At 43.7% G+C, this 17,154-nt stretch overlaps 2 protein-coding genes across 2 annotated transcripts in view; both read right to left on the reverse strand.

The window, feature by feature from the left end:
• LOC306836628 (NACHT, LRR and PYD domains-containing protein 3-like) overlaps positions 1-5,757 on the reverse strand; it is a gene marked incomplete at its 5' end in the record, with an annotated part of 41,995 nt that extends 36,238 nt beyond the window's left edge. The window contains 3 exons of the mRNA XM_079363804.1: positions 745-2,270; positions 2,436-2,704; positions 5,742-5,757. Coding sequence (XP_079219930.1) covers positions 745-2,270; positions 2,436-2,704; positions 5,742-5,757 — 1,811 coding nt within the window. The remainder of the gene's footprint in view (positions 1-744; positions 2,271-2,435; positions 2,705-5,741) is intronic.
• Positions 5,758-14,150: 8,393 nt separating this feature from the next.
• The window catches only part of eeig1b (estrogen-induced osteoclastogenesis regulator 1b), a 13,150-nt gene continuing 10,146 nt past the window's right edge, over positions 14,151-17,154 (reverse strand). Inside the window, exons 7-12 of the mRNA XM_079364650.1 lie at positions 16,846-17,012; positions 16,506-16,598; positions 15,690-15,927; positions 15,029-15,150; positions 14,862-14,931; positions 14,151-14,712 (exon numbers count right to left, since the gene is read on the reverse strand). Coding sequence (XP_079220776.1) covers positions 14,667-14,712; positions 14,862-14,931; positions 15,029-15,150; positions 15,690-15,927; positions 16,506-16,598; positions 16,846-17,012 — 736 coding nt within the window. The 3' untranslated portion in view covers positions 14,151-14,666. The remainder of the gene's footprint in view (positions 14,713-14,861; positions 14,932-15,028; positions 15,151-15,689; positions 15,928-16,505; positions 16,599-16,845; positions 17,013-17,154) is intronic.

Raw genomic sequence — 17,154 nt, forward strand, 5'->3', positions numbered from 1 at the left:
CTACAAATGGCAATGAACTAAACTGAACTGAACTGAACTGGAGAATAATCGATTGGACTGGAAAGATCTGAGCTCCTTGGTCCTTACAGACAAACCACTGAGTTGGACTTATTCCCTGGAACTGGTGTAGCCTCCTTCCTCTCAAATATTCTTCATCTATAGTCTGTGATCTGAAGTGTGATCTATTCAGAGGACTCTCTCTGCAGTAGAAAAGCATTTGAAACTCATTGAACAGTAACTCTGGAGGAGGACCATCTCATTCTCGTCTGGCTCACTTCTATAAACGTGAAAATACAGAGACTGCTGCAGAATGATTCAGAAATCAAACAAGTCAGCAAAGAATCAAATGTAGTGAGGTGAAGGATCTCCTGTAGGAACAGTTTATCTGTGATCTACCTGCTGAGATGTTCAGAGATGATGCTCATGATTGATTAGTAATGCCTGCAGAGGCTGGAAGGGGGCACTCACAGCATCTGATATCTCTCTTTTCAGGGATTAACACTATCACACATCTCAGTCACTTCTTTGGGAATTCTCTCCTGAATGTGTTCACAAAAAACTATCAAAGATATTTATGAACTCAGGACAAAAAGATAAAAAACATCAGCTGTGAAAAAACTATGACTGACTGTTTATCCTGAACATTAACAGAGGAACAGTTTTTGGTGAACAGAGAGGATTATGTTTGAAATAGTAAATTTGTACATGACACTGATTTATAATGTTCATCACATCTGGACTTACTTTGCCTTCCTGCAGTTCCTCACAGCTGGAATCAGTCTCCATCGTCCCTGGTTTGATGTCTTGTACTTATTCAGGTTAAACTCATCCAGAACCTCCTCAGACATCTGCAGCATGTAGGCCAGAGCAGAGCAGTGGATCTCAGAGAGTTCCTTCTTTGATCTTCTCTTTGACTTCAGGAACTTTTGGATCTCCTGATGGACTGAGAGGTCCATCATCTCCGTCAGACAGTGAAAGATGTTGATGCTTCTATCAGGAGAGATATCTTCACTGTTCATCTTCTTCAGGTTGTTGATGACTCTCTGGATCATTTCTGGACTGTTGTCTGTCTGACCCAGCAGGCCTCCTAAGAGTCTCTGGTTTGACTTCAGAGAAAGACCATGAAGGAAGCGAACAAACAGATCCAGGTGACCGTTCTTACTTTTCAGGGATTTCTCCATTGATTTATTTAGAAGAACATCAAGAGTTGAATCTACATGTGTTTCTCCCAGAAAAGCCTCCACTACTATTGTGTTGCTGTTGGTGAAACAGTGGAACATGTAGACTGCAGCCAGAAACTCCTGAACGCTCAGATGAACAAAGCAGTAGACTGTTTTCTGGAAGATCACACACTCGGATTTGAAGATCTCTGTACAAACTCCTGAGTACACAGAGGCCTCTGTGACATCCAGACCACACCGATCCAGGTCTTCTTGGTAGAACATGATGTTTCCGTCCTCCAGATGTTCAAACGCCAGCCTCCCCAGCTTCAGAAGAACTTCCCTGTCGGCCTCTGTCAGCTCATGTAGACTCATCTGATGTCCCTCACCATACTTGTTCTTCTTCCTCTGTGTCTGAACCAGCAGGAAGTGTGAGTACATGTCAGTCAGGGTCTTGGGCAGCTCTCCTCTCTGCTTTGTGCTCATCATGTGCTCCAGAACTGTGGCAGTGATCCAGCAGAAGACCGGGATCAGACACATGATGTGGAGGCTCCTGGATGTCTGGATGTGTGAGATGATTCTGCTGGACAGATCTTCATCACTGAACCTCCTCCTGAAGTACTCCTCCTTCTGGGCGTCAATGAAGCCTCGTACTTCTGTTACCCTGTCAACACATGAAGGAGGGATCTGATTGGCTGCTGCAGGTCGAGAAGTGATCCAGATGAGAGCTGAGGGGAGCAGATTCCCCTTGATGAGGTTTGTGAACAGTGTGTTTAACGATGACTTCTGTGTGACATCAGACACAACCTCCCTGTTTGTGAAGTCCAATGACAGTCTGCTTTCATCCAGGCCGTCAAAGATGAACAACAGTTTACAGACAGCGAGCGTCTCTGCTGCCACCTTCTGTAATGTTGGATGGAAAACACGGAGCAGCTCAAGAAGACTGTAGCGCTCATCTCTGATCAAGTTCAGCTCCCTGAATGAAAGCAGGATCAGCAGACTGACGTCTTGGTTCTCTGAGCCCTCGGCCCAGTCCAGAGTGAACTTCTGCACTGAGAAGGTTTTTCCAACACCAGCCACGCCGTTTGTCAGAACCACTCTGATGGGTTTCTGTTGGTCGGGTTGAGCTTCTGTCTTTGGTTCCTGTTGGTCGGGTTGAGCTTCTGTCTTTGGCTCCTGTTGGTCGGGTTGAGCTCCTGTCTTTGGTTTCTGTTGGTCGGGTTGAGCTCCTGTCTTTGGTTCCTGTTGGTGGGGTTGAGCTCCTGTCTTTGGTTCCTGTTGGTCGGGTAAGGCTTTAAAGATGTCCTGGCACCTGATTGGAGTCTCATGGAGAGTCTTCTTCTTTTTAGAGTTTGTCTCCATCTGTCTCACCTCATGTTGGGTGTTCACCTCTTCTCTCTGCCCCTCTGTGATATGGAGCTCAGGGTAGATCTTGTTGAGGTGGATTCTACTTCCTGTTTCATCACTTCCTTCAGTCACACGTTCACATCTCATCCTCAGACTGACCTTATGTTGATCTAAAACCTCCTGCTGACCTCTATCTACTGAAAGAGAGAATGATAGAATCTGATTATTGTTTTCAGATGGTTAGTAAAAAGAGGTAAAAAGAGTAAGTAAAGAAGTAAAAAGAGTTTTAATTCCTAGACTTTTGACATTGACCAATAAAAGTCGTGTTTTAGGAGGAGATCCCAGAAGCACAAAGGTGTACAGTCTTACTTGGTTCAGTGCTGCTCTGACTGACTGTCTGCAGTCCAGATCCTGGTATGGATCTTGCTCCACACTGAGGACAGGACGAGTCTCCTGCTGAACCAGACTGGTCCCAGTATGAGGTGATGCACTGTCTGCAGAACCAGTGTCCACAGCTGGCAGAGACGGGATCCTTCAGGACGTCCTGACACCCAGGACAGGACGTCTGCTCCTCTCTAACATGAGACCTCTTCGTCCCCCTGTGAAGACATGTCTTTAGAACTAAACTGATGGTTGACTGATAGAAAATATGAAGATTTATCAAACACAATCTAAAGAGTCAGATGATCACAGAGAGCAGGTAACACCTTCTTTCTTCTGTTTGGATTCATTTGATTCAGTCAGACTGAACACCATGTGCAGCTTCTTCACAGTCAGAGAATCAAAGAGTCTGATCCTGTCATCCACTGTTTCACTTCAGACAGCTGAGCTCGGGTTAGTCCACCTTTGAACTCAGGTTAGACGTGGTGAAACATTGTGAATTACATTGTGCTGGATCATCAGTATCAGGGTGAACTCACTCTAGGTCCAGTTGACCCAACGACTGACCCCCCTCCTCATTCCCCCGCTGGCCTCCACTCACACTGCTCCAGGACTAACCAGGCCTGAGCACGGTAACCTCTTCTTCATAACATGGTAATACAACACATGCACGGCTTCATGTGAACTTGAAGCGTACTTAGTTTACAACACAGGCAGACTATGAACTAACGTGAGGTAAAGTCTGCGTCCGCACATCAGAGAACAACACGGAGAACATGACAGCTACTTGAAGGACTTTGAGGATTATTTTGAGTCATTTACACCCCGTTTCCACACAGCAGTCCAGTACGGATCAGTCCAGTTTGGTCCAGTTTGGTGTGATTCAGCCTGATCCCGTTTGTGTTTCCACAGCCACCCGTGCCCTATTTGGTAGGCGTGTTTAAGCCGGATGCCGATAGCCACTACGTAATAGCATCATGCGATAGCAGCTAACAGCGAACCACTAAATAATAACTTCAACAAAGGAGAAAAACGCGACAAACAAAACTAGCACTGGAAGACATCCAGCAGTTCATCTCCTCTGTCACTGTCATGTGACTCTTTTATGCTATATAAGTTTTAAGTCTAATGCTAATGCTAACTGCACAGGTTTAACCTGTAATTATATTTACTCTTAGTCACATAGGGGCTGCTAAATCTCGTTTGGGGGTTTATTGTATACAGAGGGGAGGGGGGACAGCGGGTGTGTATTGTAACTAATGTCTTGTGTCCTGCCTGTCTGTATACTGCTACTGGATACCTTGAATTTCCCTCGGGATCAATAAAGTATCTATCTATCTGTCTGTCTGTCTGTCTGTCTGTCTGTCTATCAAGAACTCATCCAGCTTTGTTTCAGAGAAGGCTGTGTGATACAGACGTAAACAATCAGCTGTGTGTTACAGTCAATAGTTTAAACACGCCGGTGTTTTGTTTGCCGACGCCACACAGGAAGTGACGATTCTTTCAACCAATCAGCGGACTGCAGTGTTTAGTTCCATCTTTTCAGGTCGGCTCGATATTCTTGGCATCCCGACGGAAGGGTCCCAAAAAGTGGGACGGTACGGATCGGTTATTTGTGAATCTTTCCCAGGATTAGTCTCTGGAAACGCCGCAAAACGCGTGACGTACCGAGACGAACCGAGTCGGACCGCTCTGTGGGAACGGGGCTTTAGTCAGAAACAGATATAACACTCCAGGATTATACTTCATGTTCACGTTGAGTTTACGTGCTTCTGCTCGTGCATGAGAAACCGCACCATGCCTCAGATCACCTCTTCCATCCGTGCCGGGCCAAGACCACAGATCAGAGCGCTCACTCGAGTCAAAGGAACTGGACTTTGGGGGTCAAACCTGCTTTGTCACGGTACAGATTACCTAGTGTGAGTGTGTCCTTAGTGATGTTCTGGTTTCATTTGTTGTCCTTCTCTTTATGGATTCTTCTAGCTTTTACTGGCTCTATAATTATTGTTTTGATGCATATTTTTTCTACACTTGAAAAATTACATTTTTTATCTATTTAAATTTTTTGCACTGTGTGATTTTCTTCTGCTATCCTGTTTTGCTGCTGTGACACTGTAAATTTCTCAGATGAATGAAGGATTATCTTATCTTTCCTCTCCTGGGTCAGACTGGGACATAAATGTTCCCATGTTTAGTTCAATGTTCAGTTCAAATCATTGTTCACTTGTTATATTGACTGCTGTCATGAACAGAAACACATGAACACCATGATTCCTTTAAGTGTTTGTGCTCGCTGCTTTGGATCAAGAAGGTCTTAAAGACTCTTCAAAAAGTCCCAGCTAAAGAAGCTCAGCTGAAGTAAAGACTCACTTTATCATCTTCTCTACACTTTAGCTGTCACACAGACTTTTCCTTTGGCTCTCTGCTTTCTCAAACACCTTCTTACGTATGAGCTCACAGTATCATATCAGATGATGCTGAAAAGACTAAACAGAGACAAGAACAAACTGAAACAGGGGCGACTGGCTTCGTTTCTGGACGACAGTCTTTACACACACAATAGATGGATTCAAGAGATTTTACATTGCGTTAGACTTGAGAAGATTAGATTCTCCCTGAACGGTTCACTACAGGCCTTTCAAAAAACCTGGCAGCCTTTTCTACTTCATATAGATACCTTGCACATTGAAGCTGAAAAACAATGAACTTCTGAGTTTGTTTATTTATTTTCTCCCCCCCACCCTCTTTTTTTGTTTGGTTGGTTGTTTTTTGTTTTGTGTTTCTTCTTCTCTCCTTTTTTAAGTATTTTGTTGGACTATTTCACTTGTTTATATGTTTTGACTTCTGACTGACTCGTCCTCTTTGTCATTGTGGTGTGAATGGCTGTTAGTGAATGGGTTGTTTCTAAGGAAGGGGCGCTGCCCTGTAATGGACTTTGGTTTATTATTTTATGATTATGCTCCACTGTTACTGTTGATGCACTTGTGGGGTTATACTGTTGAGCATCTGGAGTATTTTTGTATGTTTTGTCCCCATCCCAATGAAAAAATCAATACAAATATTTGACAAAAAAGAAGAAAAAAAAAATTAAACAGGGGCCGTGCTGAGCGCCATCTTCTGTTGCTAATAAACGTACTAATGAGAAGTAGGAGGATAACGGGCAGGTTCAAAGGTTTGTAAGAGTCCTCTTAGATTACAGCTTTACAAGGTGACTGAACCTACAAGGAAACATGTGAGGAGACAAGGAGTTAGTATGAAGACTTACTTTGAGTCTGAGGCTCCAGATTCTTTACTGAAGAATAGAAGTTCATCTTTGGACTCATCACTCTTCAGAGACAGACAGCTGGGTACAGGAGACTCTGCTCCGTCCTCCTCTTCCTCTAAACGCACATCCATGATCTGATCTGAAGTCAGTCTGAGAGGAAACACAGAAACACTCACTGAGAGATCAACACAAGAGACACAGGAGACAGTTTGATCTAACACACACACACACACACACACACACACAAACACACACACACACACACACACACACTGACACACACACACACACACACACACAGCTCATATGAATGTAAGTAGTGACGTCATTATAAACTGTCTGTGTTCAGTTCACAGGAGGAAACTGAGAGTACAGAAGTGAAGATATAAAAACTCTGGATAAACACTCACCCCGCTTCACTCTTTACTTCTCTCTTCACTGTCTGTCCCTTTAAAATGGAGTCTAACTGACTGAACACTTTCATCGTCCCGCCTCCTCAGATGACCTACCTGTTAATCATGAACCCGGATTACATGTTGCCCCTCCCTCCTCCATTTACAGGAAATCAGCTGTGTGTGGATCCAGACAGACCCGGGCTGCGTCTCACTGAATCTCTGCTGAGGTCTTTACAGATGGACGCTCACAGATGAGGAGGACGAGGAAGTGGATTTATTATCAAAGCACATACTGATTAACACCATGGCAGCGTGCCCTGCTGTCTATTGAGCACAAACACCACTTTATAACATGGAGGCTATAAAATACACTTTGAGAAATGAGCTCTGGTTGAGCGCTGGCTTTGTTGAGTCGGCTGCCCGGTTATCGGTACTGTAGCCCGGCTTGAGTACGGGACTTCAGTCCTCCAGGATTTTGAACTGGTCAGACCCGGGGCAGGGGGCTCTCCGTGGGTGAAGGCTCATTGTTTGATGACAGGGAGTTATGTTAACCTGGAGAAAAGAGATGAGCAGCAAGTTCATAAACCCGGTCGGACTCTCTCAGTGTTTATTGATGTTATTCTGAGCAGTGGCGTCATTAGGCCGATTATAGGGGTCTGAAGCCTCCCTAAAATGTTCTTAAGCCCCCCTAAATAATATATATAAATGAATATAACAAAACTCAGTATGAACATGAAACATTTCAATCCAGGCGCACCAGAGCAGACTTATGATTGATTAGAAAGTAGAGAAAGCCAAGATATATATATATATATATATATATATATATCTTATATATATAGACAGAGAGAGAGAGAGAGAGAGAGATGAATGAAATGCATGCAGTGTTTCTTGCTTCTCAGTTTCAGAAAGCTGTTGGAGCTTGTTTGAAATAGTGTCTCGCTATCGTTGCTATCTGTCGCACATGTATGTTGTAACATACTGTTTCTGTCTCGTGGTGTACAATGGGTAGAAAAACGAGGAGGAGGACCCAATTGTAGAAAACAAAAAAAACAAAAAAAACAAAAAAATTATGAAGCAAAAGGCAAAACAAAAACTCCAAAATGTCCAAAATCAAGCGGAGCAAAAACAAAATAAAGAAGAAGCAGGGAGACGAAACAACAAAGGCTCAGACCACAAAACTATAAAAGACAATGAACCGACACGGAGTGTAACAAAGACAGAGGCTACATAGACATGAGGTAATTAGACACAGGTGAGACTAATGACACAGGTGAGGACAATCAGGGCACTCACACAGGTAGGAAACACAGAGAGCAAAGAACACAAGACCAGAACACTTGAGGTCAAGTAAAAAGTAAAACCCAACAATGACAACACCTAAACCAGATATTACAAAATAAAACAGGAAACACTGAAGACTAGACTGAAAACAACACAGGAAATAAACTTACAGGCAACATAAGAGGACACAGGGAAACACAATAAAGACTCAAAAAAACACAAGACTATGAAACATTAAAACACACATGGGAAACAAGCAACACGAGGAAACATCTTGTCCTGTATTAAAAAAACAATGTATGTAATGTAATGTATGTGTGGTGATCAAAGATTCAAATCTCAAGCTGCTTTAAGTTCATCATCTTGTGACTTTAAAAGGTTTGTCTTTGTGTTTTAGATGTTGCTTTATTAAAGAAAGATACCCGCTGTTGAAAATCTGCGTGTATAAAAATGTCATTTGTTGTTTGCCTATCAATACATGTTTCTACACAGTCAGTCAATTCAGTATTCACTCTAAATCAACAATACGAGAAAGCTACACACACCATCAAGCTGTTAGGATTTTTGCAGAGCTATTGTTCTTTTGTCAGTGGTATGAAGAAAAAATAAAACTCGCCTGAGAGATTCAAACTGAATTTAGTGCTTTTAATGTGTCTTGGATTGACCAGTAAACAGACACCCTCCAATCAGCATCACCGACACTGGTGATGACCATTAGACTCTGACTACGATTTGATTGGTGGAAATCTCGTATCTGTCTTAATATCTTGTAGTCCATGTTGTGGAAATAATAAATTACATTCACAGATATTGTGTTGCCACATATGGGAGATAATGAGGATGAAGAGGACTTTCTAAACGACCTGCATTAATATTGAAAGTAAGCTACATCTGTTTGACTGTTAGCTGTAGACTAACGCTAGCTAGAACGTAGCTGCTAGCCAGCTAGCTTTATGTGGCTGTTTCTACGGAAACGCAAAAATGAGATATTTTTTCGCTAAGCGCAATTTGTTCACAGCTTAAGTGTTTTTTTTTCTAATCTGCCTTTTGTGGCTACTTTGATTTGGACTCTACCAATAATAATCAAAATTATGCATTTTATGGAAAGTGGTCAAACATGTAGCGTGTGCGTCCCTCAACCACTGGGTTGTGGAATCGAGTCCAGCTCCACTCCCTAAAACTCAAAAGGAAAATATGAAATATCACTTCCCTTGTAATTGTTATTGTTTTTTTGTTGTTGTTGTGAAACTCTATTTATCCCTGTGGGGGCAATTAGCGTGCCAAGCGGTCGACCACAGGAGCAGCGACCCGCATACACCGTGACGGAGCAGGGGGAGCAATTTGGGATGAAGTGTCTTGCCCAAGGACACATTGGACATGTTGGTCACAGGAGCTGGGCATCGTACCCTCGAGCTACCAGTTTGAGAGACGACAATGCTACCCACTGAGCCACAGTGGTTTGATATGTTTTCTAAGTTATAGTTCAGTGATCATAGTCATTAGTGGGGCGACGTGCTCATTTATTGCCCAGTATGAAGGCGTGTGAATGGCATTCATTACTGGGATCCTCTTACTAGGATAGGTAGGTAGGTGTGACTTGAAGTATCTTCACAGCTCTTGATTGTTAGAGCACCACATAGTCACAACAATGGCAACAAAAAAACAACAACTATAAACCTTTTTTTTTTTCAACCAGATGGATTACGATGGATAGTTTATTTTATTTGGCGTAGTTGAATGATCATAGTCATTATCAGGGTGTAGTGACACATGAGAGTTTATGATTTGTCTAGATAAATAAGGTGTGAAAGAGATGCTACAAGATTAAAACCTGTATTTTTATAATATTGCATGTTACATATAAGACCAGGGTTAAATAAATCAACACAATCCAAAACTAGTTGAACAAAACGTGAACATTACAGCCGACAAGAAGTTGTGGTGCTCATGTTAGGCTGTATGAGATTAACTTTCATCTGCTCTTTTTTATCATCTGCTTACATTTTCAAAATATCAACAGACCATTCTCATCAATTTTCCAGTCTTTCCAGGAGGATATTATTCCCAGTCATCCCAGTACGGCCTGTTGGAAGCAGACAGAACCAGGGGGACTGGAGCTTGCTGGCTGTTTCTGTAGCTGGAGGCTGATGAGCGAGTTGATCCTCTGTGCAGAGCTGTAGTCTGAAATGCTCGACTTGTGTCCATGTGCACACTCAGCACCGGCTCTCCAAAGGGGTGTGTGCCCCCTCTACACACATGTAGCCCCGCCCACCCTGAACTGAACGCCACGAAGACAAAGGAAATCCTCCTTGACTTCAGGAAGCAGCCATATCCACACTGAACCGTCCCACCTTTATACCTTTCACACTGCAATATTTATTTACATCTCTGCTATAATTTACATCTCACACAGAGCATTATTTATTTTATATTTCTACATTTTCATCTGTGCAAAACCTTTTAATGTTTCTGAAAAAGTTTACATTTCATACTATTCAATATTGATACTTTTATGTTTCTACCATAATTTACTCCACACTGTGTAATACTTATATTTTATATATTCCACACTGTACAACACTTATATTTTATATACTCCACACTGTGTAATACTTATATTTTATATACTCCACACTGTACAATACTTATATTTCATAAACTCCACACTGTGCTGTATTTTTATTTCTGCTGTAGTTTACATTTCGTACTGTGCAAATATTTGATATTTCTGCTTTATCCATTTAAATGTTTCATGCTGCTACCTGTAAACGAGTCTTATCATACAAAGCCCATCTTACCTTAACTAGAGTTACGTTTTGATATTCTTCTTCTCTTGTTGTTTTTTTAGCTGTGTGCACACGGGTTCAGTCGCTCCGTGACACTGAGGTCCACTGTGAAGAGACGCAAAGAACCACGACTCTGATCATTTCAGTTTTTACTTTTTATTTGGCGTGTTTCATCGTCCTCCAATACGGACGACATTTAAAAAAGAGATATTAAAAGGACAATTCATCGAAAACCACAAAACCACCCGGCGACCTCAACATATAACCCCCAACATTTGAACACGAGGACAAACATTTGTTTTTGATGCAGTTACTTTCGTTTGGTGAAAAAACAAAAGTCAGATTTTTAATTCACGCATTAAAGGCAGGTTTGGTCATTTTCTAAAAGTTCATCAGATTGGTGCCTCATGGCAGACATTGAAGTTTTTACAGACTTACAAACTGATACAGATGATGGATTTACTTTGATCCTTTTTCAGAGAACCTGAGTTATTAATTTCTGTCAGGACCTAAAAACACGTTCAACTAAAATCTTAAAAAAGTGAATCAGGAGGAAAATGACCAACCCTGCCTTTAAGTTCTTGTTCATCGTGTTTTATATTCATTTATTATAACAGACGAGTACAAGTCATAACATTTTAAACCTTATTCCTTTAATAAATTATAATGTTTATATAGTTTCTTCTTTTCACTAAATCTCCGTCCTCTGTACATAAAACATTTTTAAATGCAGAATAACAGTTTGATTTCAAATGATCCAAAAAATACAAATAAAAACCTTTCACCACAGAAGCATTGCGATGCAAACACAAAGACGTGGAATGAGTACGTGTGTAAAGAGTAAAAACTCACAGTACGATAACGGTTCCCTTTAACTCGAAGCATTAAAAGCAAAGCTGTCGCTGTCAAAACGCCATTCAGCCCGCGTGACCGTGAAATATCCACTGTCACGGACAAACATCAGGACCAGCCCGCTGGTCTGAAAAACAACACACACACACATGAAGTGCTACATTCAAACACACACACACACACACACACACACTCACACACACAGTGCTGTGAGGGGGGGTGTAATGTATATTCACCAGTTTCTCAAGGCGGCCATTTTCCTCTGATGTCACACTTAAGATGGGATGCTTAAAAGTCACACTGCTTTGTTCCAGGCTCTGAGAACGACGCACTCACACACTGAGAGCGCCCGAGCTGTTGTCTAAAAGTAGCTAATGGGCTAACCAAGCCGACTTCATCAAAGTGCCATCAGAATGGGATCTTAAAGAAACTGAAACCCTGAACACAGCACGACCACATTCCTCCAGAATCTGAGCGTCCCGCACTGATCACACGGTCGGAGGAAAACGGTGAGTATGGTCAATTGTCTGTCCGAGGACAACGGACGCTTTGTGCTGCTGCAGCTGTGGGAATGACCTCAATGCAGCCCACACACACACACACACACACACACACACACCCAGATTCTTGTCAGTATGTTGCAGTAAACTTACACAAACACGAAACAACTGTCTGAAACTACAAAGTGCAATGGTTGGAGTTGAAGGTAAAAAGTGTGCAGGGGTTCTGAACAGAAACGCGAGGCTCGTATTCTGACAGGATCTGACAGGAGAGTGAATACAGGCCGTCACTGATCAGGACAAATCAGGACTAATAAATGTTCTTTATCTGCTGGATGAGTCACTTTAATACCACGTGTACTAACTTTCTTCACGTTGAGTCGAATCTAATTCACTTTTTTATACAGACGGTCTCAATGTAACGTTCAAGGTACTTTTCAAAGTCCGTGTAAAACAACACCAGCAAAAAAAAATGTTTCTGTATCTGTTTAGTTATTTTAGGCAACGCTGAATGTGCGCCCGATGATCAAAAGAAATTGAAGAATTTGATAGTGAAGACCGCACTAACAAAGACCAGGGTGCTACGAGACAAGACCAAGACCAGGGTGCTACGAGACAAGACCAAGACCAGGGTGCTACGAGACAAGACCAAGACCAAGACCAGGGTGCTACGAGACAAGACCAAGACCAGGGTGCTACGAGACAAGACCAAGACCAGGGTGCTACGAGACAAGACCAAGACCAGGGTGCTACGAGACAAGAACAAGGCAGAGCGAGACCGAGGCCGTAACACAGTAAGGTTGCAGACGTAACGAATAAAAATCAAACTACAAATGAATGGAAGTTTCATTTAGTCTTTTAGAAAAAGGCGTTTTCCTTCTAATCACAATAACGACTTAAAATGGCGTCTCAGTGGGGATCCTGACCGGTCTTGATTTGAAATCCAAAGTCCGCCTAGTCTGCTACCAAGACAAGACCAGGACAAAATGCTTTTCATTCCTAGACCTTGAAAAACTGGTCTCGAGACCGGCCTTGAATCACTGCTCGAATTTAAGCAACAGTATTTGACAGTTGAGGGAGGCGTGTCCTACAAGAAAGTGGGCGTGGCCTTAGTGCACCAACCCGAACACCACATCCCAGAGCAGAGATGCCTGCATAGAGTGTCATGTTTTGTTTTTGTTCTTATGCCTTTATCGACACAGGGACGAGAGAGAGAGAGAGAGAGAGAGAGAGAGAGAGAGAGAGAGAGGGGGAAAAGGAGGTCAAAGGTCAGCCCCGGGTTTAAGGACTACAGCCTCCGTTCACGGGGCGTGTGCATTAACCACGAGGCTGCCAGCGTCCTCAAATGTTCACGATACATTGAGACGTCTTCTGTTGGATAAAAACTTCTAGAATATTTTCTGCAGCTTTGCACGGACTCTGAGCGTGTGCGTTCTTACGTTGTACCTTCAGTTAAAGGAAAAGAAAACCTGACGCAGTTTACAGGAGCGAGTAAAGTCAAAGAGTGAACAAAGACGTGGCGAGGTGAGACGGTGACACGTGGCCAGCCACGTGAACACGCCGTCTGTGCAGTTAGAAAGAAGAAAAACAACATTTTAAAGTTTCACTCTGTTAAAATAAAATAAAAACATGCAAGAGAGGAGAAACGGAGTGAATCCTCCAATCTCTGTTTCCTTTTAGTGGTTCTTTAACCGCCGTCCCCGAGGAGAACACGTGTGCAAAATATTCAGATAAGTACGTTTGAGTAATTAACATCAAATATAACGAAAGAAGGAACACTTCAGTCTGTCCTCGCTGAGAGCCTCTTTATGATTATTTCCACACTGATCAGGTAAAACCCCCCTGATGCAGTTTATCTCAGATTTTTCAGTGTTACACTACAATTCCCACAATGCATTGGTCTTCAGGGTTAAGCTTCAAGTTACTTCGCGCTGGTCAAAGACCCTTTAGAAACTCACCCAGTTTAAATAAATCGCTCATTTCATCGTCACCATTCAATCTCATTAAACTCAATCACGAGTATCAGGACACGATGGAGTTATTTCTGTGCTTTGGTTTCACTTGTCTCCAGTTTAGACTCATTAAAGGAGCAACATGTAACAAACCTACTGAGAGCAGAGCTGGCTAAACACTGAAGCTACAGTGTCCACCACATGCAGAGCTGTGAGAGAGGAGGGGCGGAGCCAGACAGCTCTCTGTGATGATTAGAGTTTAGACTGCAGTACTCATTTTAAACACTAGGGGCAGCTCTCTGTGATGATTAGAGTTTAGACTGCAGTACTCATTTTAAACACTAGGGGGCAGCTCTCTGTGATGATTAGAGTTTAGACTGCAGTACTCATTTTAAACACCAGGGGGCAGAGTTACATAATGCTCCTTTAACACCAAAACACAGCAGAAACTTTAGTCTTGCATTAATTCAACAGTTTGAATAACAAATGTTTGCACACACTGCATATTTGGTGTTGCCTTGAGAAGATACAATACTTTACTCACCTCCCACCACCTCATTAAATATACTCCAAAGGATAAATATCTATATATATATATATATCATAGTAGTCTTATTTCGAGCTCTGTGCACGGACACGTGTCTGCACGGTGTCTTTTCCTCGTACTCGCACAAACAGCTGGACGGTCAGATGTGGCGGTGTAGTGAACTAGAGGACGAGGCTGCAGACAGGGTCACGCTTGTGTCAGTGCGTCTCGATGACGACCGGTTCAAAAGTGCCAGGAGTTCCTCTGCAGAAACACAAACACGTCATATTTTAGAATCTGGTTCAGTCGTTTCATCTGATGCAAAGGACTGCTGTCATGTTAGTCGGCTTCAGAGATTCCTTCTTCCTCATAATTCAGATCAAACGTGGAGGTGATGCTAATAAAGAGCGTACCTGTTGGCGAGCTGCGTCCCGCTCAGCGCTGTCGTCCCATCTTTGCTGACAAACAGTCTCAAGTTGCTGACTGCAGAGAGACAAAGGAAGAGAAGAAGAAAAAAACTGTAACAGCACGTCGTGCTGGAAGTAAATCTGTCAAAGTGAAACTGCCGAGTGTCTCCGACCTTCGTTGTTGCTGCTGTCAGAAAAGTTCTGACTCTGGACGATCTTCTCCACGATGTCGTCGGCGTCGATCCGAGTGTCGTCCACGCAGCTCGGCTGCCGCTGCACGTTGTCCTTCTTCCTCCTGATGAAAGAAAACAAACAACAACAAAGGGGGGGGGGGTGATTTCCCTTTGCAACCAAAGCTGAAACATGAAGACAACTTGCAGTTCCTCAAATGTCCACTAGAGGCCGTCTCCAAATACGTGTCAGAAATGTCCAACTTTGCAAGGCGTAGTGTTAGGGGGCGTGGCCTCTTTGAGAAAAGGGCGGGAGCTGCACGCTTTCTAGTCTTGATGCCAAACTCACGCCGCTGCTGCAGTAAACCCTTCAAACGTGAGTTTTTGGTGACAGCAGCAGATAGAAGCCGTTCTTCCTGTTTCTGAGAGCACGCCGCCACACACCCCGTGACTTCAGAGCGCCATGAGGTCACGGGGGAATTTCTGGCATGTAGTTTACACATACCTGAGATTCGAGCCGAGTTATCAGTGTCCAGACATGCCTCACACGTCACATGACACATAGAAGACGTGTTGTTGAAAACATGTAGGAGCGTGTGTGTGTGTGTGTGTGTGTGTGTGTGTGTGTGTGCGTGCGTATGTGTGTGCGTATGTGTGTGCGTACCTGGAGGATCTGTTGGACAGGAGAGCGGCTGTGGAGGGCGGGGGAGGTCTCTCTGGTTTAGTGGGCGTGGCCTGTTGGGCAGCCTCAGTGGGGGTGGAGGGAGGCGGCTGGGTGGAAGAGGAGGAGGAGGAGGAGGAAGGGTGGGCGAGGCTGCAGGAGGCGCTGCTGCTGGAGGAGGCGTTTCTATGGTGACAGAGGTCATTCAGGCTGGAGCAGCGAGAGTGAGCGGTGCTGTAACCTGGAGAACAGATCACACAGATTAACCAATCAGACCGCAGAGTCGCCAGATCACACAGATTAACCAATCAGACCGCAGAGTCGCCAGATCACACAGATTAACCAATCAGACCGCAGAGTCGCCAGATCACACAGATTAACCAATCAGACCGCAGAGTCGCCAGATCACACAGATTAACCAATCAGACCGCAGAGTCGCTTTTTAAAAGCTAACTGACTCAAACGGTTATCATCTTACTTCCTGTCGCACTCAAAGAACTAATAATCAAAGTTTCTTCACAAGTCGTTGTTTGTCCTTCTGTTCATCTTCAAGTCAAATTATTTTTATTTAAGAACCAACATCTAGTCCGAGGTTTCTGAGAAGTCGGTCTTTACATAGAAACTTTCCTCTTTTCTCAAATCAGTCAAACTGTGTTCATGATCGAGCTGACGTCACATCAGACGGCGTCTAAAATGAAGCAGCCATTCGAGTCGCCATGTGGCCCAAACATCTCCTTCCTTCTTAACGAGACACGGTTCAGCCAATCAGGATGAAGAGTTCAGTCACACTGAAGCTCTGATGAGTGACGTCTCTCTGACCTGAGATCTTGCTGTGCTGGCTGGCGCTGCGGACATGACCCGAGTGAAAGACGTCGTCTGGACTGGACACACGCTCCCCCTCCTCAGGCAGACCTGCACGACACACACACACACACACACACACACTGTCACTCTTCATGGTAACTGTGTGATGCACCAGAGCAGAGATGAAGAAAGAGCAGCACCAAAGAACCAGAACCTGTGAAAGACCCACATTCACACAGAGTGAGGGCGCAGGTGGCCTCGTGGTTATGACGCACAGCCTTTGTCCTTTGTCACAAAACCTGATCAGGTTCCGATCAGAGTGATTTATAAAAAAAGGACTTCAGACGTCGTTTACCTGCGCTGCGTACTGACAACTGTTTGGCTTTGAAGGAGCGAGGAGACTCCTTGAAGCTTCCTCGTGTCGGTGTCGGCGCCGACGCCTCGGTGCTCTCTCCCTTACAGTCCAGCTGCAAGGTCGGGTCCTGGCCCCCGATGGAGGTGGACTTGGCCGTGCTGGGGGGCCTGATGGGAGAGAGAGCGTTAAAAAAGAAAAAAAAAAACCACAAACATGACTTTTGTTTTTACTCGCTTTTATCACATGTTCATCTCCACTTGTGGAGGAAAAGAAGAAAAGGTTTCTGTGGTATTCTTCAGCATCAGACTT

The sequence above is a fragment of the Symphodus melops genome (genome assembly GCF_947650265.1).
Source record: "Symphodus melops genome assembly, chromosome: 16".
Lineage (NCBI taxonomy): Eukaryota > Metazoa > Chordata > Actinopteri > Labriformes > Labridae > Symphodus > Symphodus melops.